Source organism: Amblyomma mixtum, chromosome 1, assembly GCF_055824585.1.
Source record: "Amblyomma mixtum isolate Tamu chromosome 1, ASM5582458v1, whole genome shotgun sequence".
In the NCBI taxonomy this organism is placed as follows: domain Eukaryota; kingdom Metazoa; phylum Arthropoda; class Arachnida; order Ixodida; family Ixodidae; genus Amblyomma; species Amblyomma mixtum.
Window position 1 is genome coordinate 309,113,018 of NC_143012.1, and position 23,840 is coordinate 309,136,857.

The following is a 23,840-nucleotide window of genomic DNA, read 5'->3' on the forward strand; positions in this document are numbered from 1 at the left end:
CAGTGGCAAAACTGAGCAGAGTACAGCAGTTTTTTTTCCCTCGTGGTGGTCACGACATTTAATTTCCGGTTCTCGTCGAGCGGCACAATATGTCGTGGACGCGACTCCGAATGTCCGTTCCAGCCGCGTCCGTTTTCCACCTCAAATCACGGCGAAGACGGACGGGTCTTCGATACCACGAGGGGCCCCTCGGAAACCAAGCGTAGTAACTGCGCCGAATGGACGAAGAGCTGTTCCATTTACTTCGACTCATGTGCCCCGCCCAGATAACCTCCCGACAGGGACAAGGACGACGGCGCAGTAACGGCTGTGTTATAGCCCAAAAAGTCGCAGAAGATTAAACTGTGAGTGCAGACGTAGAACGTTTGCACTCACGCAGAACTACGAGACAACCGAATAAAAAAAACAAAGAAAAGAACGCGACAGAGTCTGTAGACAACGCGAGTCCAATAACGCAACTACGTGAAAAACTGGCGCATCGCGCTCTGCTACCCTTCACGGCGATGGTCGGGAAAAAAAGGAGCCCGCCACAAGTTTAGGGAAGAAGTGAGTGGGGAAGGAGGGAAGCGCGGAGTGGAGAGGAGGTTGCGACCGTGGCGACGTCCGGTGTGCGAAAGTGGCATCCGTGCGCGCCGGAGGCTGATATGAGCGCGGAGCGCAGTGTTGGTTCCGGTGAGTCGCTCGTGAGACGTAGAAGCGGTAACATCGGAGCTGCTCTCGGAGCGCGTATCTCGTCTTGCCCGGCGAGTTTCGTGTTGCTGCTGCTGCTTCCGCCACAGGCGCTCGCTTAAGAAAGGGTCGCCGCTTTCTCCACTTCTTATCTCGACATGGCTATCCTCCGCTCGTGCTGCTGTTGGCTGTCCGTGCGCAAAGGAAGCTTCGTGTGTGGAGTCTACACGCTGGTGAGTATAAGCAAGAGATATCTCTCGCACGTGCGTGGCGCGTTTAAGCGATATGGTTGTTGCGAGAAAGTTCTCCAGGGCTTACGTGCTATATGAGCTTGCAGCTTTTTTCGGGTGCACGATACCAGACGTATTTGCACGCAGTTTGATAGTGCGCGCCTTTTGTGGCGATCACAGATTCAAGGTTCCAGCCGATTTAGTTTTCAACCGGCACTGCCCAAGCAATTTTCTGTTGAGAGAGAGAGAGAGAGAAATTGTAGCACTTGATAATACATGATGTCGTGTAGATACTGAAATGTGTATGTTAACAATTTGTGGAAAGTTTACAGCTTCGCTTTACTACCTTTTATCAGGCAGAGAAAAAAGCATGAGATTTTTCATAAAATCTGGTGCCTTTGACTGGGCGTTATTAAATTAATCTTAGGCTGGTATGATTCTGAATAAGCACGAAAAAAATGTTAGAGAAGAGGTCTTTGCAGGACTGGATATAATGCAAGTTAAAAACTAAAACAGGAGAAATATAATGCTAGGACAAGAAAAATATTTTTACGTAAAGAAAAAATCTGTGGATCTGTGAATCTCGGCACATAACAAAAACTTTAGGCTAAGGAGTAGGAAATACTACTCAAAAAGCACCTGTAGGGCCCTTGTTTGTCCAGTAAATATGGCTGCTTGTTTATTATAAAAAACTTAGGGAGCACGCTTAAGACTACTTGCATGCTTTGAATGCAAAACCATTGTTAATTTTTTTTTGTTATTTTGTTATTTACAATTTTTTTTTACCATTCCCAACGGTACACCTACTCATCAGCATACAGTCGTAAGGCAACGCATATACAAGGTTCACTTTTGCTCGCCAAGGAGCAACGGGGTTTCAAAGACAAGCTCACGGAGTTCATTTTTCAGTATAATAATGTATTATAGTAGTGGGTTGATCACCGCGGCTGAGATTAACATTTCTGAGCCTAAACGGCAAATGTAGAAGCAGCGGTAGCAGATAAGTGAACGAGTCCTTCAACAAATACTAAAAGTAGAGAACTGAAGACCGGAAGCGCCAAAGAAATCTTAATACGTCACACCAACTCAGATGAAATTGCTTCCCGAACTTTTAATTCTTCCCGAAGTTCCTTCCCCGGGCTTTGCCACCAACTACGAATGCTGACACGTGAAGCGCAGCTTAAGTTTCTGTTCTAGATTGTTTGATTATCCTATATGCGCCGATCAGACTTTGAGTAGTCTGGTGGGTGCAGCTGAAATGAGAGCGTGACGTTGTTTTTAGACAAAACGGAGTTCGCCCTCGGGACAGTTCAGGATGAGCGGTCGTGCAGATCGCGGACGCTGCATAGAAGGCGGCGGAACTTGAACGCGCCGTTTCATATTCACGAAAGACGCCTTGAAGTTGCGAGGCCCAGCGCGTCGCATAAAATAACGCGTCCTCTGGTGCAGTAGGACGGAGGAATTGAGCTGAGAGTTTCTATGTGCAAGTGTATACAATGAAAGCTGTGGCATTAATATGGCATAGTCGTGTCAATTAAAACAGATGGGGGAACGTGAGCAAAGTGGTAAAACTCTGCTTTGCATTAAACGCTTCTGGCTCTCTCCGCTCACTGCTTGGTTGAAGTGAGGATTGTTCGCGGTGCGGATGAAGGACGCGCTTTTTGATCACAGTGTGACCTTTTTTTTTTTGGCACTGCCACAGTACGACTCATTGTCTGCCTCTTATGTTTCCTGTCTCTTTGTTCATGTCATGCGCATGCATATGAACACTCACATATGAACAATGTTTTTAGAATAAGGTGCTTTACTCAGCCGAATGAACGTGAATATTTTAATAAGGTGTGATATAAATATTCCCGCGGCGTCTATATTATCCTATCGTAAACAAATGCTGCAAATTATAATCGAAGCCACAAAACCCGCTAGAATGAGTGTACGTGGGAAATGATGAATTTCAACGCGCAACCCGAGCACGGTCGTCATGAACCTGTGCTTGAAGACTAACGGTGAGACGTGTGCCATGGTTTTAGCTGGTTTACTGACATACTGTATTCTTGTTATGCTGCACACGATGTCCGTAACGCGCTCCAAAACAAAAAGCTGCTTTTCCTGCTACACGTGAGCCCAAAAATTTAGCGATACAAAAAAACGGTGTTTCACTTTTATTCCGGAATCACATCTATTCCCTCCGACTGCGATCAAATACGAGCAAGTTACCGAAGCACGATCTGACGGTCTAAATTCTCGAGAGCCGATGGTCGTGGAGTTCTTTTACTCATACTATTTATACAAATATTTGACATAACTTTGTTTCAAAAATTTGTTCCTGTATTTATTTTATTACATTCTTAATTGCGTGTATCTTAACCTGTTCCTGTCCCTCAACTTTGATGGCTCTTAAAACGGCTTTTGTTTCACAGTGGTATTAAAGAGGTGTTCTGAAATAGCATTTCAGGCTACCTGATGCTATTATGCAGACGAAAGCACTTTTTTATAGTCAGATTGTTCTCAACTAACACAAGGGAAAAACCTGGACTTACCAATGCATTACACTAGCAAGCAGCTTAAGAATTCTGGGCGGAAGCAAAATTTTAGAATCGTCTTCCTCTGCAACCGCGCCAGAAAGGTTATAAACGCACACGTTTCGGTGCCAATGGCTGAACTTATTTTGCATCTACAAGACACAGCGTAAGAGTAGAGATGCTTTGAGTTATAATTTTTTTTCTAAATCTTCTAAAGTGAGTAAAAAACTATGTACGCCCGCTTTATTCTTGTAAGTCACGCAATACTCGCATAACTTAAGGTGACGTGGGGAGCCGAATCTGCTCCTCTGACCTCAAGACGGACCGGCATAAGTTGTCGTGTAGACTGACAACAGAAATGATGTACTACTTGCTAATTTAATAGCTTTTCATTCATTCAAAATTGCAAAAAAAAATTCTTACCAGGTTATTCTACTTCCTTATTTTCCTAGCGTTTCGCGTGACACAAAGGACGACGCTACCAGTGTGATATCTTAAATTTCGCTGAGCTTTCCTGAAACTTGAATCAGTGTAGTTTTTGTCCTGAGAACTGATCTCATTCGCCGTGACCAGTAAAACATGCAAGCAGCGTGTTCGGTACCAAAACGAATCAAACGTACGTGCTGTTTAGCTGCTCTTGCAGAGGCTGCCCGCTAGGATGGTCCGACTTCCAAAACCTGTAAAAATGAGCAGTAAATCCCTAGTGTGAATCCTCAAACTTTTGACCTAGTGTGTGCTGTTGTCACAGTACAATGACAAGCTAGCGGTACAAGCAAGGGTCAGATTGACGCTCAAGAGAATTTTGGACACCTAATAAGCTATTCTTTAATCCGATAAATAAGGACGGGCCATCATTGCCCAACAAATTAAGTTCGTAACTTATTATGAGTGTAGACAGCGTGGTCTAGTTAGTAACTTTTGTGCTTGAGTCTTTTGAACTTATACGTATTCAAAGAGATGCCCTAACCTGCGCCAACGAAGCATTGCAGGGAAATTCCTCCGATAAACAAGTAAATGCCAGTATTTTGACTTTCATTAAATGCTGATGTTTCCATGCACAGAAGTCGAGCCCGATTCTGGGCTTCAAAAAACAGTTTTGAAGGATCGCTGAATAATACAAGCAGTATGCAAGGTTCTTGACGAAGGAATTGTACTCTCCTATTTAAAAATTACATTCGCTGCGCATTTTTTTCAGCAGAGTTTGCTGAAAACAGAAAGGAAGCGACACGCTTCTTCACGAATCACGTCGCTTTCTTTGCGTCCGAAGGGAACAGACTTAAAGAAACGCTACAAGGCGAAACGTGAAGAAGGAACTCTCGCGTTGAATGCGGATGCTCTGGGCAATCGCATATTATACCGTCTAAGGCACACATTGCAGGCCGAGTAACATGGCGGTTCTATTAAGCGAAAAATGTCTATGCGATTCCAGCCCCGCTGAAATATTTTTGACTGACCGGCTGCTGAAACCAAACGAGTTAAACGAGGTGAGACTAATTCTTGCCAAATGGTAATGCGTTTTACTAGTGGAGTCTTTCTAGTAGAGTTGAAAAACATCGAACGGTTCTTGAATGTGTTCATCAAGAAAGTAAAGTAGTGTAAAGCGCCATTACGGAGTGTTTCAGAGGAAATGAACCGGTCCTATCATTACCACGGAGTACGTTTAATAGCGTAGCCGCTATCAATAAAGTAAAATTTCAGATTGCTTGCAAATCTGCGATCGTATCCCACCATCAAGGAAGAAATTGTAAGAAGAAATCGGGAAAAAAGACTTCCAACCAGCTGAACTAGGAATGTTCGAAGCGAGAACTGCTGCTATTAAATTTTCATTGATTTTCGTTATCTAACGTTTGCTCATGCGCCTGCCTTTGATTGTTTCAGTCCATTAAGCAAATGAAACGGGAGCAACCTGATAGGAAATGGAATGTTTCTGAAAAATTATTTCTGGCGTTGGCCTTGAATCAGCCGAGACTACAAAAAAAAAAAAAACAACAGATCTGGGAATTCGTGGGTTGCGATACGATCTAAATGTGCTCGCCACATTGCCAATTAAGCGGCCGTGATCATCGGTAAGAGAAAGAAAAAGTACGCAGAAACGTGTCTTGATGAATGAACGCATAAAAAAGTAATTAAGTCTACTTTTTATAAAAATCAATGCTTCTTATCTATGGTAACCAAGGTCACCACGGCGGTCAAGGCCACTGGACACATTTCGGTGCGTTTTGGTGAGATATTGTGAACATTTTTAAAGCAACCATGTTATTAAGCCGTCTAACCGGGATCGCCGCTGACGAGAAAGAATGATACTTTTTTTTCTTTTTCAGCAGGCTTTATTTATAATTCCACAGTCAACTTTATGGTCTTAAGCTTGTTTTGTGCGTCCAAGCCACAAGACGAAAAGGGTGCGTTTGCTGCGATGTATGTTATTTTAACGATTTCATCGTGCGCAGTGATACTCCAATACATCCAACCTCTGGGAGGCGAGGAAGCGTCATCGATATCTGTACCACAGCATCCCCCCCTCCCGCTTGTCAGTCGTTCGTTTTTTGGTATGTTTTCAGAATATCCTACGGGATGAAAGTTCACAGCTTGTCCAACTGACTGCTTCTCTGGTGGCAAACAGGGAACGAAAGAAATGTACACTCAGAAATGTTTGTTACGTTCACCACAGATTTAAGAAGGGAAAGATATGTGAATATGAAATGGGATACGGCAAGCACAACGAGATAACTTTTAGGAACATTTCAGTTTTCCTGTTTTCTTCAGTTCTTTTATTGCATTTACTTCTATAACAGTCTTTTTTGTACTTTATTTTGGCGGGCCCTGCAGTGACTTATTTTCAGTTTTATGCCTTTGTTTTACGAAGCTCATTAACTACAAACACGTTTTCATCAGGATACGTAACCTAGCTTCCCGATCCTAACTACGTTTCTAAAGCTAACCCCATAGCAACGCTGTCATTCCTTCATTATTTCTCAGAGCAGGTGATTTGATATCATGGTTGGCAGGTATTTCGAGCACACAGTTTTCTCTCGGTTACGTTAACTATCAAGCTATTTGGTGCATGGAGTGTGTGTTCGTATGCGCGAGCGCGTATATAGCATCTCTTTGCACACGCGAACATCTGTAGTACTGCGTTCTGTTAGTTTGTGTGTGTACGCTGTGATGCGTAGGCTTGTGTCTGTGTGTAACGTTTGGACGTTGGAAAGCGCTGAAGCTTGTATGCTGCGCACATGAGCTGCATCGGGTAAATCAAGAAAAGGGAAAGGAACGGAAGGTGCCGACTACGTGAAGAGCGAGGCACAACGCTTGCTTCCCACGTCGTCCTCGTGAGCGTGGGCCGAGCTCTGTTTGAGCAGCCGGTATGATGCCTTCAACAAGCTGGAAGGAAAGAACGGCGCATACTTTTGAAATGCTTGCGCTTTTCTGATCACGTGACGCGCGTGCGAAGAATGGACGACCCACAGCTCTGAGCGCTTCGCCTACCTCACGACGTTTTCGGCTCGGGACTGGTTTATTGAATCAGAGTATTGAGATGGCTGGGTGTTTGTTAAGGAAAGAATGAGACTGGTTAGGCGCTGAAAATACGAAACGTGGTGCAGAAATTCTGCGCAGATATAATAAAGACGGAAAGAAAGATAGGACATTGCTCAGTATACATGGCGCTTCACCTAAGACTTTCCACAATTAAAAAAAGAAAGGCTTTTATGCGAAGCATACTACTTTAGCTACCACTTCAGCCCTTCACCGTGGTTATGCGCCTCCAAATCACGTCATACATGACGTCACACCACGTGACACGATGACGTCACGACAGTAGAGAAACGGGGGCCCACCTCGCGCCGTCGCTGTGGTTGTGCGCCTCCAAATCACGTGATACATGACGTCACACCACGTGACACGATGACGTCACGACAGTGGAGAAATGGGGGCCCACCTCGCGCCGTCGCAGTGGTTGTGCGCCTCCAAATCACGTGACACGATGATGCCACACCACCTGACACGATGACGTCATGGCAGTGGAGAAACGGGGGCCCACCTCGCGCCGTCGCTGTGGTTGTGCGCCTCCAAATTACGCGACACGATGATGCTTCGCATTCTCCAGGCTTAACCAAGTTAAGCCTCAGCCATTTTTTTGGGTCAGAAAAGCACATTTTCAGGCATAGCATTGTCAGCGATGTAGTACATCCGAATAGAGCTAAGATGTGCTAAATAGCAGGCTGGTTGACTAGTATTGAATAATTCACTTTAACTATTAATCTTAGGTTTCTTAATTATTGAGAGGCATGTGGCGCACTGTAAGCTATATCCATGCCATTTTTAGAATTTCGAATACGCGGTTACCCTCGGCGCTGTGGCCCAACAAATTTTGAATATTTCGACAAGTTACGTGCATTGGAAAGTTTGGTTTTCCTGCTAGCTTCTCGAAAGCGCATGTATTTTGGCGCGATGTAGGCAAAATGTGTTGGGCCACAGAAATGAAGCTAACTTACCGCGTTTTAGAAATTCTAAATTGAATATTACTTACGGTGGGCTGCACGTCACTCAGTTACTAAGGGGCCTAAACGTAACAGGTAAAAAATTAACTATTCAGTATTAGTTAACCAGCCTGATAGCTAAAACATCTTAGCTGTATTGTGATGTACTAGACCACTGACAATGGTATGTCGAAAAAAAGCGCTCTTCAAACTAAAAAAACTTAATTTCAAACAATTATGGAAACTCTTCGGTGAAACACCCCTGTACTTATCAAGCGAGAAAAAAGCTGAAGTTAGCTCGACCTGAACAAAGAACAAAGAAAGAACTTAACAAAGAAAGAGCATTAAACTAGCAAAAGTGAATAACCCAGAAACCATGAATGTTTTGTTATTTATCAGTAGCAACGTTTAATACTTTGCCAAGGTGGCTGGGCCGCAAGTTAATAGTGGCATAGCTGACTAGAATGAACGTCACCCAAGAAAGCCGCGAGCGAAATGGAGCAATGAAATCAAAACATTTATTAACATTTAATCTGTCGCTTACCAAGGAAACTCTGTGAGCTATTTGATAGAAACAAATAGATTTCTAGGGCAATAAAACAATATTTATTTAGGACTGAGTGACTCGCAATTTTTAAAGCAGCTTGGTAGCTGCTGTGTCGAGCAGCATTTATAGAACGATAAAAATATTCGGCATGAATACTTTCGAGGTCAGTGCCACGCATTTGCCGGAAGTGCAGACAGGAAAGCCACGTGGACTTAGTTTCCAGTTATATTCACAGTGATGTAGCGTTATTAAACGAGACGTTTCATGCTAACTTATTCCCTTTCTCAACTGTCAATGCTGAGAGTTAGGCAGCAGAACTACGTATGGACTATTCAAAGTGGCGGCAGAAATGCAGACGTTTATGACAAACGTTGTGCGAAAGGGCGCAGAGAAGTGGGTCGCTATAAACTATAACAGCCTTTACATCGTTATTCAAGCCTGTCCCACTCGATTTGCCGTAAGATGTGTCGCAAAGACTTACTATACAGTTGAGCACCGTTTGACGAGTCGGAATGTTGACATGCGTTTGCACTCTTCGTGACAAGCTTAAGAACGCTGCCAAAGGAGGGCGCACAGACAGAGAAAAAAGCGTGATCTAGAAACGACAGCTTTTCGCCGAGTAGTGGCGGCAGAAACGGACTGCCTTCAGGAGACTGAAAGCATGTTTGAGTAGAGCGGTGAAGAGGAAAGCGTCGTCCCATACCCGATCGAGCTACTTTTCCGACGCATTGGCGTCGATCAGATAACGACGGCTTCTCTCCATTCCTTGTCGGGGCACAAAGCCCCCTTCCGAGAGCTTTCGAAAGACGTCCGGTCTGGCTTTGCTGGAGTCGTAGCCCTGGCGACCTTAATGGCCTTGGCGTCCCAGTTTGTCCGATAAGAAAATGGCTGGCGATAACTGCCCAAAGAAAGCTGTTCAGTGTCGTATATTGGGAGGCAATATATAGGAGTTATTCGACTTTTATATATTGAAATATCTTCTCGTCGCTTAGCAGCAGGACAGTTTGCTTTAAAAATATGACGGCGAAAATAATCATACTGAGAATTGGCCTTTCTTCCTTCAGGCTTTTAGAACGTTTAGACTTCACCGAAAAAAATCTTTGTTTAATGTCTCTATTTGTTCGGTGTACTGTGTTCGGTGTAAGTTTTAGTCCTTTACGTATACAGATGTTACCTAAGGTTTTTATACCGCGGAGGGTGCGCCAGAAACATCCTAGAAACATTGACACTTCAAAGGATGTTTTGCATGGTACCTCAGAGAGAGAAAAGATTGTAAGCATGTCAACAGCTTCAAGGTTGTTCATCTTATGAACGCCCTTCATTTTTTAGCGTGCACGAAGACAATGATTCACTTTCGCTTTTCTGTGAATATAGGAGCAAAATCCACAAGCGGAAGTAACATTTTTTCATGGTTTTATTTTATCACTTCGATAAAGTATTATTGCTTGAATTTAATTTGCGCATGAAATAATATTTGAAGTATTTGCCGCTGGTCGAACGGTTGCTTTATGGAGATATTAGAGCGAAAGCTCTACCTTTCTCATGCCAAACCTGAAGGTCAAATGATTCCGTGATTTGACCTCTAAACTGGAGGCTCGCCGGGGTGTGGCTCTGTCGTCATGTCACGTGACTCGCCACAGCCGCGCCGCTCCCTTCGCCCCCGCCGCGCGGAACGCTCGCCTCGTGAGTTGTACCACGTGAATAACCATGCGACTCGCCGGTCGCCCCACTGTTGCTTTCCCTCAGCATAATTAGGTTCACCTGGGTTCAGCTGTTTTTCAAAGGGCTATCTCAGGCCACGCGCTTCATTCTTACGTCATACCTTTTTTTTTGTTTTGGAGAAAACTTTACTTAGAATTAAAGCTTCCTCTTTCTTACTACAGACATTTCTAGTTTTTTTTTTTACGTGGCAGTAATTACATAAACTCTCCCTGGACGACATTGAGCAGTCTCATTTTCCGGGACGACATGGGTGCAGTATCTCTTATAATTAATTTATTCCACCTCGAGCTTACAAAATTCAATTTGCACCTGTTTTCAGACGCGTTTCGTAACGGTCAGAATACACGTTAAACTGGCCACTTCGAGAGCATAGCGTTCAGACTTTTCGAGTGTGTACTCACTCTAGCAAGCGCACGTGGGGAAACGTTGCAGCGAGGTGAACTGATTCCATTAGGCGTGCACATGTGTTTTGCAACGTGACCGGTAAGTGTTTTTGCACAACGTGCTGAATCGAATGTTTATTTTGTGAAATCCTTTTGGAAATAAAATTGACTGATAGCTTACAGTCGAGAGCCGCACAATGCAGGCGACCTTTCGCTGCCAATTCAGTTCATTTCCAGCTACCCAGAGCGCTTGAAATGTGCGGGTACGAAAATGTACGTTGGCAGTGTAACAATGGCAAAAAGCAAATAAAAGAAAAACATTATGTATACTGCACGCCTATACGAACTAAATGAATCTTGGTTTATTATTGAGCTTTGACGACTTACTACGATGACAGTGGTTTGCCTGTATAACAGCAGATCGTTCTGGAATAAGTTTCTTGAAGTAAATTCTCTGAGTCTGCAAAGTCCGAAGCCAGAAATTCTGTGAACATTGAAGTGTGTTATATACGGGTTTGTTCGGAAGGGTTAGAAAAAAATTTAGTTCTTTGTGAAAAAATAACTCTGAACCAAATTCCAAAATAATTGGGGGTGGGTAGGGGAACTCCGCTGTGACATATCCATTAATTTCTTACGTAACAAAGGAGCAACAGGCTCTCACCGGACGGTCGTGCACCAATGAATCGAATGTGGAGACAGCTTTGAATGGGACTCGCCACTTTGGGAACCATGAATCAGCCGCTTTACGTCGACGTAAGCAGCCCTTTGTGGAGGAGTTGTAATAAATGGCACGAACTCCTGGCATTGAGCTGAAGTTTAAGCTAAAGGTCATGTACATTTGCTTATATTTTTAATTGAGAAGTTGAGGCAGTTTATGGATATTTCAAGAAATGCTTCGGCGCGGCAGACAAGGACAAAACGTAGAATAACACCACAGAGCGCTCTGTGGTGTTATTCTACGTTTTGTCCTTGTCTGCCGCGCCGAAGCATTTCTTGAAATATGTATGACCAACTGGCCTACAAAACAACCCTTCTCAGTTTATGGATCTTGCAACCTCGTGTTGCAAGCGAGCCTCACGCGAGATAAAAGGGTGTGGCGACCTCGGCAACAGCGTAACAAAAGAATTAAGAACAAGTGCGTTTCCTTTAAAGGGCTTCGTGGAAAAAAAGAAATCACGAATAGGTAAAGGGCACATTGTGTTCTAAATTGCTTTGCGGCACCCTTTAATGCACATTGAAGTTTAGGGGCGTAGCTATTTTTAGATGCTTTGGGGCTTGGAAACAAGTGTAAAAAAAGTTTTGATGGGTTAGGCTTATTGCAGTTGAAGGGGCGGATGATGGTTTGGTTTGGTTTATGGGGTTTAACGTCCCAAAGCGACTAAGGCTATGAGAGACGCCGTAGTGGAGGGCTCCGGAAATTTCGACCACCTGGGGTTCTTTAACGTGCACTGACATCGCACAGTACACGGGCCTCGAATTTCTCCTCCAAAGAAATTCAGCCGCCGCGACCGGGATCGAACCCGCGTCTTTCGGGCCAGCAGCTGAGCACCATAGCCCCTGAGCCACCGCGGCGGCGGCGAAGGGGCGGATGAGGTTTAGGTAAAGTTCTAGGGCATCTCAAGTGAAAAATTCTTATTCAGGCGTTTCGCCCACACAGTGCTGGGATAGTGAAACTTCTATGCCCATGAGGGAACAATAGGTGGTCGAAAATAATACGCCTTGACGTGCTTAACTGTCCATGCTGCACTGGCACACGGGAGAGCAGTTACCATTATCCATCAGGATAAGTGAGGTTGGGATTTGAAGCCCAGAAAATGCAGCAAGCCGCTAGCAAAAGCAGTTGACTGCATAGAAAAAAAAGCAAGAACAGAAGAACATAGAACATGAAACTGTGGGCACGTGGCAGTGATGATTACTTTTTAAAAAAGAAAAGAGCTTGAAGGGAACGCTCCTGGCAGCACAAACGGCTTTCAGTGTCTCCAAGCGCTTTTTGTTCCCACTGTCTGCAGCATCCGGACATGATGAGCTGGTGGTCACGGAGCAGTTTCAAGTTTTACTGCTAGCTCTTGCCAGTTTAAGATGATATTACTGATTTTTTGGTGTTTAGCTATTTTTGTTCTCTCCGTATCTGGGTTGACTCGATTATCACCCCCCCCCCCCCCTTTTTTTTTTTGCTAGCACACAAAGGGCGTGAAACGTGCCTAGCGCACTTCTTTATATTACGTGCTCTTCTCTCCAAGACTTTATTTAGGCTATTCTCTCCCTCCATTCACAGTTGCACGTCCGCACTCTTGAGCGCCCCGGCAGAAATCACCAGCCTTAATAGCTTTTTTTCCCCCCGACTGATGCCGCGCACCTGTAAAGAGTTGACCAAATGTTTTAGGGGAATCCCCCAAGGTGGAGTAGATTTGTAATAAGGGAGTAATTACTCACTGACGTCCACCCGAGCGCAGCCATACGGCCACAAAGGAAAGCTATACAGCTTTCACAGAAACTTCGTAGTTAAAGAAAAATTCGTCCTGGTCCGGGGATCGAACTCAGGACCACCGCTTCACCGGAGCAGTCGCTCTACCAATTGCTCTACCAGTCACCCTACCAATTATAGCTTTCCTTTGTGGCCGCATGGCTGCGCTCGGGTGGACGTCAATGAGTAATTACTCCCTTATTGCACCTGTAAAGAGTGCTTTTTTGGAATAAGAGTGTTACTGCTAGAAAGCCAACTCAGCTAGCGTAATAAGGAAGGCGTCAGAAATGCGTGGGTGATACTAGGCCACCCACGAGAGATTCCACAAGCAAAGCATTAATGTAAACTAGAAGCAAAAAAAAAAAACAACCAAGAACAGCGAACTGTAGTAGGAACTTCCTACAGCAAGAACGATGAAAGAACGCCGACGGTCATCTTCGCTCACGCCGCGGCAGCTGATATTTACTGCGAAGCATGGGACGTAGACACGAAGCCAAGGAATATATTTTGCAGTTCCAGCAGCCGTGGTGAAAGCAATAGGTGGGTGACGGCAAAGAAAAAAACTTTGTTGGTGGAGAGTTATTTTTTGCATTGCTGTGGTCAGAAGCAGCGAAAGACATTGGGAACAAGCCTTTGTTCTTTACGCTGCTTCAGAAGCACATTACGAATAAAAAATCATTTTATTACTTGTGTAAAACAGCACTTGTATAAAACAGCGTTCCGCGAGTATTAAGCTGGCACTCAAGCGATATTTAATCATGGCGGGCAGAGAGCATTCCAGTACTTGTGATAATATTAGCCGCGCGTTCTCAAGCACTTCTTTGAGCTCAGCTTTGGATCGCCTCTTGTGAAGGCTTCGTGGCACCTTGCAGTCAGAAGACAGGGCTACAAAACCGCTTCTTCTATTGGGGAGCGTAATTATTGCAAATAACCGGACCCTCTGAAAATTTAACTGCGTATGGAGTACGCACTTGTGAATCTTCTATAATTCATAATGGCAGCTGCAATATAATGGGGAGCAGTCGTTGTCATCTTTTCATCCTTGGAGAAGGCGAAAGTCCGGTAGTTAAATTGTAATAGGTACAACTGAGCAAAAACCGCTACCGTACGTCCCTGTGTTTAGCAGTTAATTGTGAAAGAAAGCACGACATATGAGCCTGTGAGCGTCAAGAAACTCTAATGAAATGGTAAAACATCCTCACTCACCCACCCACCCACCCACCCACCCACCCACCCACCCACCCACCCACCCACCCACCCACCCACCCACCCACCCACCCACCCACCCACCCACCCACCCACCCACCCACCCGCTTGCTTGCCCAGCGAAGAAATAAGTTGTATGATAAAATCAACATCGGATGTACCGCATAGTTTGCTGGAGATGTGTAACGTACAGGGTCAGTCAAAAGTTCCCAGGCCACATGGTCCGCTTTTCATCGGTATATCCTGGCATTTAAGATTCCGATAAAGTTATCAAGGTTCTCATATGGCAGAACGATCCTTCTTCTATTCTCTACAGATATTTTCAGCTTCGAGGGTATCTCAACAGCCCGACTATGCTGCTCAAAAGCAAACCCTGTGGCCTTGGAACTTTTGACTGACCCTGTACTTACAAATGTTAGAACGCTAGAGCCATTCATTCAACTTCCCCCAGTCAGTTTGGCCGCTATGTGGTTTAATTAATCCTACACGAACACGATTCATCGCATTCCCATTTATCCCCACGGACACGAGCTTTGCAGTTCCCTTGTCATTTACAAATATTTAAGAATTAAGACAAAGATCACCCAAACAACCAATCGCTTGTCAGTTCGAGTGTGGAACCCAGTTACCCTCCGGCCGTTCGTTGCCGGCAGGTGCGTGCTGGCGAGCTCCGATAAAAGCGGCGTCGCTGAATGCGGACTCCAAATATAAACGGACGCTCGCCCAGAGTCTCATTTATCGCGTGCGCGTGTTCGGCCGACGGGAAGCGCCCGTCAGAGTGACGCTTCGAGATCGAAGGCAGTTCATAAAGCTCTATCAGTGCGGCGTTGGGTTGCCCAACGCTGCCGTGGGCAGACGTTAGATGGGCTTTGGCAACCGACGTGCGCACCCCCTAGAGCCTCTCGCCAGCATCGCGAGGTTGTTTGTGTGCCTTCTCCCCGAGGAACGGGAAAATAAGCGGCTGGTTTGACCGACAGGCCTCTGGCCCCGTCGTTCCCGTGGCAACCGCACAAGCCGCCCAAACAGATACGTATAAATAAAAAAATGCTCAAGGGGAAAGGCTAGGACGCGCGCCCTGGATTTCCTTCCCGCCTGTGGGAGAGTGTGCCCGTGGAGGGAGGTCGCTGCGCGCCGCAAATACGAATGCACAGCCTTAGCGACCACGCACTGACAAGCAGTAGCTTCACGTCGCACGAGCCGCATTATGGTGTGGTCGACGCTGCACGCATGCTTTTAGAATTTTGCAATAAAAGAGGAAGAAAAGGAATAAATATCGACATTCGTTGTTGTACAAACAAAATACTCCACTCCTTGTACATGAGTGTGTTTGTATCCGCTATGCACCCTGGCCAATCCCCCGCCGTGGGTATGTGCCAGTTAACGTGAGGACATCATCATCGTCATCATAAACAGCTACCTGGAGAGTTAACAGTGGGGCTACTCGTGTCGTATCTAAAAGTAGATGCGTACGAGGTATTCGTATCGATGCAGAAAAAATGTTTTGAAAAAATGAAAGGAGGACGAATACTTTGATAAGACTTTGTTCTCAGCAGCTTTGCACTTCTTTCTTGGCACAAAAGCAATTACTAATTTCTGAGTTTTTCTTTGTTAGTTTGCACTACTTTTTTAAAATTAAACGCAATATGGTGATGGAATATAATGCGACATAAACTTTTATCCAGTCGTGACTGTCAAGGTGTTGAGAAAGGACATGTCTAACGGGGGCATCAAGCGAATCACATTGAGCTGTTGCTGTCTTGTTCAGCCAGGTCATAACATGGTCGGATCTGTTAACGTGGGAAGAAAACAGCTTGCAGGGGACGAGGCGAAAGCAGTGTTGCTTCTTTTTGCTTGAATAAATGTGTTCAGGGGGCTGATGAGCATTCTACGCTGTGATTTATTCAAGATGAATGTTATAGGTTAAAAGGAAAAAAAGCAGATTTCAATGAGTCCAGGTGCCGACAGAAGGAAATGGACACACACGCACACAGATGCAGCTGATTATATTAAGGGGGGAGACACCTGCAACACATCACCAAGGAGAAAGTACGCATCAGACGAACACGGTGCTGCGAGCTTATTTCTTGTTCGATGGGCTTTTTAGCGTCGTTGTGAAACTTTTAGTTGCTAGTCAGCGCCGTGTCCATCCGGTGCTTATCGTGTTTGTCTATGCACTGCGGTGAACACAACCCATTACTAATGCGCTAGCAAAGCCAAGCGTCTACCCTCGTGTCTGCATTAAGACAGAGCAGCTCGATATTAAAGCAAACCAAAAGCAACAAAAAAATTGCGACAGTACTTCATTCAAAAAACGCTGCAGCATTCATGAAGATCGATAATTAGTAAAACTGTTTATTTTTTGCATTTGCATGTAACAGACTAAACAAACTAACAGATAATGAAGCCGTTCGGACGATTAGGACGCGAAGCGGTTTGAAGAAAGACCGCAAATAATTTAAAACACACCTTCAACTTCCTTCTGCGGACAAGCTGACTAGTCGCCTTTTGAAATAGCCATAGAAAGAACACATGCGTTTGTGACCCGCAAAGTTACAATGTAAAAGAGAAAGACAAGGAGAAGTTAATTAGACATACCACAGGCAAACAATCCGTTCATTTTATACAGGAACATAAGGCACAGCGTTGCAGCGCCACGTATTAACTTTCGCGTTGTAATGGATAATAAGATGAGAGGCGCCGAGGAGTTATGCGCTCGAAAGTTCTCAAAACTTATTCACTGTCGCACCGCAAGAACGCCTTCTAGCTGTCATTTCGTTTGCAGGCCCCCGACGGTAGTGCGAGAATGTCGGTCATTAGCGGAGAAGGCGTTGCGAAACACGTAAGGAGTCGAGGCGGCCCGGCGATGCGTCCACTCTTCTTTCTAGTAGGCAAGGCGAACACTCTGCGCGTGACATGTGAGAAGAGTCGAAGTCTCTAGTTTCGGAAAACTTTCTGCGTCAATGACCTTCATAGAAGAGCGAGGCTGGGAAAAGAAAAAAAAAAAGTTCGGAACGTTAACTACGCGAAACCCACCACCGCAGGCGATGTTCGATACTTCACCCAGAAGGCTAAGAGTGTCAGCCTCGTGCGATGGCAGCTGAGATCAAAAGCGCGCTTGGGGCTCGCCTCCAATTATGCGCCCTTCTTACTTCATTATCTCGAAACTCCTGTGGCTCTCTTTTGTTGCGACAAATTCATCTTAGCATGCTTGTTCACGTTTTTGGGCCACTTCTGTCCTTACTGCTATAAAATTTCTTCTTCTCTCTCCTTCTTCTTCTTTCTGTCGCTCTTCGCGGGACAATTAACTTCTCTTCTGCGGCTGCGGTTAGGGACAGTGGTCGCTGTATAATTTGTCTTTCTCCTTTTTGTAAAGACACATGCTAACGGCATTAACAGCAGGAACAACGACAGTAATTACATTAATCTTTTACGTGTTGTGACATTGTGTTCCTGGGTCTGTACCATGAAAAACTGAGAGAGCAGGGCGATGGGAAGAAGCCGGCAGAATTTTTAATTAGACCTCCACGTGCAACCTTTTTCAAAAGAAGAGACATTCGCGGGAGTGGTTGAAGCCGATGCCAGGCTGTGCAGTCGGTCGTTGGCTCCATTCACCCTGAGCTGAAAAACACTCGCGATTAACATGGGTCTTTCTTTTGTTTTCCTTGTTAGTGCTGAAAAACGGCGGGAGTTTTATTCGAGCGTCACAACAGTGTCTGACGTCATTTTCGGTACTGTACGCAATGGGCGTCTTACTTTTAGCAAGAATTGCACGTTCCTGCCATAATTATGATTAGAATGAGTATTTCCCTCGCGTTGGAAACACCTGCTAAGTCCTACTGTAACTTCTAAGGAGGAGCCATGCATGTCTTACCTATGCTCCTTGGTTTTATAATCTCAATCGAGTAAACTTGTCATCGCATTTTATTGCTATGTTTATTCGCTTAGACTTGTCGCAAAGACGGTTACTCAGGAAACAGTCCTCGCTCTTTCTTTTTTTTTTCGGAAAATGTGTCTTCCTTTCTGCTTAACCCTTGTCCGTTTCATTGTTGAGGTTGAGAGCCTAAATGCGAATTAGAATAAAGCGGAAACCCTCCATGAACAATGGTGACAAAAGCTCATAAAGCGGAAGAGCTTAAGTGACAAATTGTTTCTCGCAAAGGCCCCAGCCTACCGATTCAGGGCCGGAAGTCGGACACTCCCTTAACCGAAGTGCATTTGCTTGAGAGAATCGATAAATACTGGCGGAAATGAGAAGCGCACACTCAGCCGTCTTTTCTCCCTTCTCAGCAAGAACTCGCTTGCACCACCGCTGTTTGTATTTCCGGCGTAATCGTGCAAGCTCTTGCATTGATGAGGCTTGCTGAAGAACCGATTTTTTTTTATGGCACCATCTTTCTTTTTATGGTTCTGCTGGCAACAGCATTCGTTGAGAACTTGTAGGAAAAAGTAGCGACATTCTGTGTCGTTACACTCTGGGAGTTGCTCTCAGAATTCGTTTACGCCGGCCCGAACACGATGTGGCGACCGGAACAAGTTCCACTTAGGCTCTGCCGCGGCTAGGTGGAGCCACATGACTGCATGGATGATGCTAGCGAGAGTTCATTTCAACATCATTCAGTAAAAAATGATTTTCAGTTTAATTCTTAGGCCTATCTGATTTGCAGCTGCCAGAGAGTACTTTCCTGAACAGACGGCTAAACATTTACGAAGGGCACTGAAGACTGCTTACCTCATTTAAATGTGAAAGTGTTGTTTTGTTATTTTATTTCACTTATTTCACTTTTATTATCTTAAATTATTTATTTATTTTTCGTTTTTTTTTCTTCCTGATAATGCCTACTTATTAGCATACAGTCTTAAGGAAATGCATATACTATAGGTTCACCTTTTTCGCCAAGAAGCAATACGGTTTTATGGCCTGTTGGTTGTGTGATTGCGTCGTAATCTGAAAGTTATGGGTTCAGTTCTCCGCAACTTCAAAAGAAATTGTGTTTCTTTGATACCATGGTGACGTCATCTGGAATTTTCCGGGACCATTCTTGTGGTCTACAAAGACACGTTTCGTTGCCGATAAGCCATAAAATGCTTTCAGGTTAAATAAAGAAGACAACAGAGTTATTGCTTTCAAATATGGCACGGTTTTTAGACCTCCAACCTCTAAAGGCACAGTGAAGAAACTTAATATAAATATTTTTATCAGTAAAAATGGATTCTCTGGATTTTTTTGAGTATTCTAACGTTTGTCTGGTAGCAAAAAAAAAAAAATAAATGCCGCCTGAGAAAATGGAATGAAAAAATTCCTCTTACCAGCCGAATCTAACTCATGACGTCTACACCGACAATGGCTGGTTGCCGCTGTTTTGAAGTGAATGGTGGTAAAACATAGCCTCTGTGATCCGCGAGAAAATTCGATGTCGACGCATGCAGTTAACTTGAGAAATCGGTCGATGAAGGCAACATCTGTATTGCATTATTCAGAATTTTCCAGCATAAAGAAAGGTTAGTTTTCCATGAGAATGGTCTACGTATTTGTTGTCAGAATGTTGTAGTCTATCTATACAGACCATCTCCATTTCGTTCTTGTTGTCCCTTTAACTGACCACGCATAGGTCTACCTTACGATTCTTTGAGTTCCGGATCCCATTTGAAGTCAGGTTACGAAATGTTCGCACGCACCCATGCATCTACACGCATGCCATACGAGCTTACGGAAAACCGCGAAATGGGTAGCATTTGTCAGAGATTTGTTTATAACATTTTTCGCTTTTTTTCCAGATTTTCTACACGATGCTGGTGGTCACCGGAATTTTTCATGCTAACTCTGTGCTCCATACACCGGGTGAGTCATACTCTTCAAGATGTAACAAACCTATTTGCATGTCGATAGTGAAGATAGTGCACTTGTTATAACCATGCATTGAAGCGCCACGTGATGACAATATGGCAGCGGTGAATCATACCTTAAGACCACCTGTCGAATGAGTGTTTGTAAAACCATGAAACAAACCTGTCTTAGAAAATATGCATACCAGAAGTCAAAGTGCTTAAAATTAGCTCAGACAGCTTACAATTTTTGTCATAAAAGCATTGCATTAACAGCTGTAGAAAGTTTCTGAAGCTTGCTAAGAAACTGTATTTATGGGTGACCAAAATATTTCTATAGTTAATTTAAAAACAGTAAAATCACCTGATTTCAGTCACTTATTTGACCTACTCAAACTGCCGTAATCATTTTAATCCTCTGAAACATATTGAAAGTTTTAAGTTTGTTTGAATTGTTGCTTGCAGAAGTTCTTGAGGTTTGAAGAGGGGCAAAAATGTGAATCACGCGAAGTTTAATTTTTTCGGCTTCATGGCACTCGTTTGGAGTAATGAGCGCAATTGATTCACAGGTTATTTTTTCTTGTCTTTTTGTTCTTTTTAGTGGGATTCACGCTGGTGCTACTTCTACTGATTTTTTCCGGACTCTGCGTCATTTTTTCGGTGGTCCTTCTTCTCGGACTGTTCCTGGTGAGTTGAGAGACACGCGCTTGCGCCCTAAGCTACAATAGAAAAGGCTGTGAGATGCAATGGAAGGAAAGACCAGGCAATAATTTCTCAAAGAAATGCAGAAGGCGTCCTTCCTTTGTGATGTGTGAAATGAAGACATGGAAACCGAAATGGAATGCATTGTTGAAATGCACGAAAGTTAAATGTTGGTTGAGTTGGCTGAATATAAGAGAAAAAAAATAACACCACTTGAGGGCAAGGTGGTAAAAAAGAAGGGCACAACGCATCACTTTTATTTATTGACAATATACATCAGCCGCTCCTGGTGAGAACTATTACATCAGGGATCAGCATGAATATGTGCAGGCTGGCGCTGGCTGGGAGCACTAAATGTCCTTGAAGCTCAGTTAAAGGTGTATATTAACTCGGGATGGATTGGTGTGGATTGGTGCTACCCGCTGAAAAGACCTGTCCTTCATGCGCAGTCCAAGGTATAGCTTGGGGCAGCTTACTATCGCGCATTGTATGGTGCACTAACATTGCTTAATCTGGCTTCAGGACAACCGGCTGCTGCTCATTCCATGGTTGACCGTCGTGTCAATGACGACGCTGCTGGATGTTTGTCTCTCCTTGTACTTCGTCACCGACCTGGTAAGGCACTCTGAAAACTCGCTTATTAGTAATTTACTTCCGCGATAGATTGTTATTCTTTCAGGAGACGAGCTGTTGTGGCCGATGACATTGTTTCTACGGTTTCACGATTCTGGGGCTCCCACAATTTATTGTTGGTCCAAAAATGAAACTGCTAACAGCAGATCTTGCGACCCAGATAGGCTTGTACAATTTTTACTTTTTTATTTGTATTCGTGCTGTTGCGAGGAGGTGGTGGTTTTTACAAACGATTACAAGGAGAAAGGAAGTGAAAATACGTTCCTGCTGGTGCATTGCCTTAAACGGGTTTAAATAGCTAGAGGTGGCCTATGTAAAACGGAACACACACGCACACAAACACACACAGACACAAACACACACACACGCACGCACGCACACGAACGCACGCAAACACACACACACACACACGCACGCACACAAACACGCGCACGCTCACACACACAAACACACCCACACGCACATAGACACATACACGCACACACACACAAACACACACAAATGCACACACACATACACATACACACACACAAACACACGCACACACACACAAACGCGCGCGCGCGCATTTCAGTATTTTAAGACTGATTATTCACTGACGCCATGTTTTATTTTTTCTCTCTTTTCAGAGGGTTAACCCTTTCGTCATTGCCATGTACATAGTTGACTACACACTGTGCTCCATCAACGTAAGCTTTAACATCCCTTCTTCATCTCCTTGCACCATTCTTGTTGTCATCAAAGTGGTTCAATTCTCGCAATCTTACTGTGATCCTTTCCGGCAGAACTTCTTCGTAGAGCTGCTCTCTCTGATCGCTTGGGGTTCCTATGAAGCTTTCTCGTCACTGCAAGCACAGAATGCTGATGCATAGGATACTTGCAGCTTGTCTGACCCCACGGTCATAGTGCTAGTGTGAGAAGAAAAAAGCATACAAGGAAGCACGAAAGACAAAAATGAAATGCATACGCTGCAGGCTTCGTTTGAGCCCAAGATATGCTGCTACTGCCTCGTGTTTGGTATCCTGCACTTCATCGTTTGAATGCTAAACTATGATTATCGGATTCTTTGTTCTTTGTTTACTGAGTTTAAAAGGCGTAACTCGATGTTATTTTATTTTTATTGGGATAAAGTTTAGAACAAATTAAGAAAGCACCCAGAAAATAATTAGTTTTGAGTTTGATAACGTACAGCTATTCTCGTTACGGTTATCTTGACAAGCATAACCTGTTAACGAGAATAGCTGCGTCTTAGGTGAAAGCGTTTCGAAATAGTTTTCGCACATACATCTTCATTTAGAACTAATTAAGACACTTATGAGAACAAATTCACTTGAAGGGAACACGCCTTCTTTTCATAAACGGTCCGGTTGAAGATGTCTATGAGAAGAAAAAAGTTGGCAGAAAAAAAAAAAAAAAACTCGCTATAGACATGGTGCGTTCAACTGACGCTTAAGTCTCAAATTACGTTAGTAACATTTTTACATTTTACAGAGTGTTAAGTCCTTGTTTTATTTAATTCAAAATTATGCATTTGTAGATCAGATTTCCCAGCACAGTTATACTTACTGTACAGTGGACACAGTAAGCGACGTTAAAGAGTCACATACGTATCTCTAGGAATGTTGATTCGCTCTAATGGAAATGTCCCAACAGAGCCGCATTTTATCAGTATGTAAAAAAAAAAAGGCGGTCCAGCGGGCTGTTTACTGGAGCTTTCAGAACGCAGTAATAATAGCTGGGGCAATGAGCTCTTTCTAGAAAACATCCACATAGCCGCCGTTGCGACCTTCGGTGACATTAAGACTGCTGTGCTTTAGTTCCATTAAAGAGTCAGTTATCACTGAGTGCTCGTGCTCTCAGGCGTCTTTTTCGTCTGCCTCTGCTCAGGGTGTCTGCTGTATAAAAATAGAATGATTGCAAAGCCTTGCTTAAGTATCCAGCTGCTCCGTTTTATTATACAAAATTTCTTAAATTACCTAGAGGGAAATGTGGCGCCAGCTATGCGAGTTTCTAAGGACCGCTTCATTTACTAAAGGCCTGCTGGGAAGATGAGGTTGTGCAATCGTTTGGCTAGCGGTGGGCCCAAAACAGAATCTGCCGCGGGATCACGGCTGCGCGGCACCACTGTCCAGTCGCTAGATCTAGCCACTGCTGCCATGGTGCTCTTCACCCTGTGCATATTAGATTTTCTTTTAGTAATACGTTATTTTTAATTGTGATGACGCCACTAGGTAACGAGACCTAGTTGTTCCAATTAGGTTGCCGGAGCGGCCGGTTGCTCCGGCTGCGATGCTTCAAACGGTCGCCGACGCCGGGAAATTTTTTCCGACATGGGGGTACTAATGCTGTCCCGTTAAAACTTTTTTTGGAAGATTTGGGAGTGGGATGCGTGGTGCAAGCGTGTTTTCAACCGCGTCACCTGGATCTCTCGCTGAGTTTTCGTACGTTGGCTTTTCCGCACAAA

General features: G+C 44.3%; 1 protein-coding gene and 1 long non-coding RNA gene across 3 annotated transcripts in view; one reads left to right on the top strand and one right to left on the bottom strand.

Moving 5' to 3' along the window:
- The window catches only part of LOC149372383 (uncharacterized), a 40,244-nt gene that overhangs the window by 8,501 nt on the left and 7,903 nt on the right, over positions 1 to 23,840 (top strand). Inside the window, exons 1-5 of one of the 2 annotated variants that reach the window (XM_089586183.1) lie at positions 610 to 902; positions 19,994 to 20,057; positions 20,643 to 20,728; positions 21,266 to 21,358; positions 22,006 to 22,065. In XM_089586183.1, coding sequence (XP_089442309.1) covers positions 828 to 902; positions 19,994 to 20,057; positions 20,643 to 20,728; positions 21,266 to 21,358; positions 22,006 to 22,065 — 378 coding nt within the window. In that variant the 5' untranslated portion in view covers positions 610 to 827. Of the gene's footprint in view, positions 1 to 609; positions 903 to 19,993; positions 20,058 to 20,642; positions 20,729 to 21,265; positions 21,359 to 22,005; positions 22,066 to 23,840 lie in introns of those variants that run through there. The other variant, XM_089586190.1, reaches the window with a different exon arrangement.
- Positions 838 to 22,561, bottom strand: LOC149372384 (uncharacterized). Its single transcript, XR_016292338.1, has 4 exons — positions 22,144 to 22,561; positions 4,042 to 4,098; positions 988 to 1,131; positions 838 to 899 (listed from the first exon to the last, which is right to left on the bottom strand). It is a non-coding gene; the product is annotated as an uncharacterized LOC149372384 (long non-coding RNA).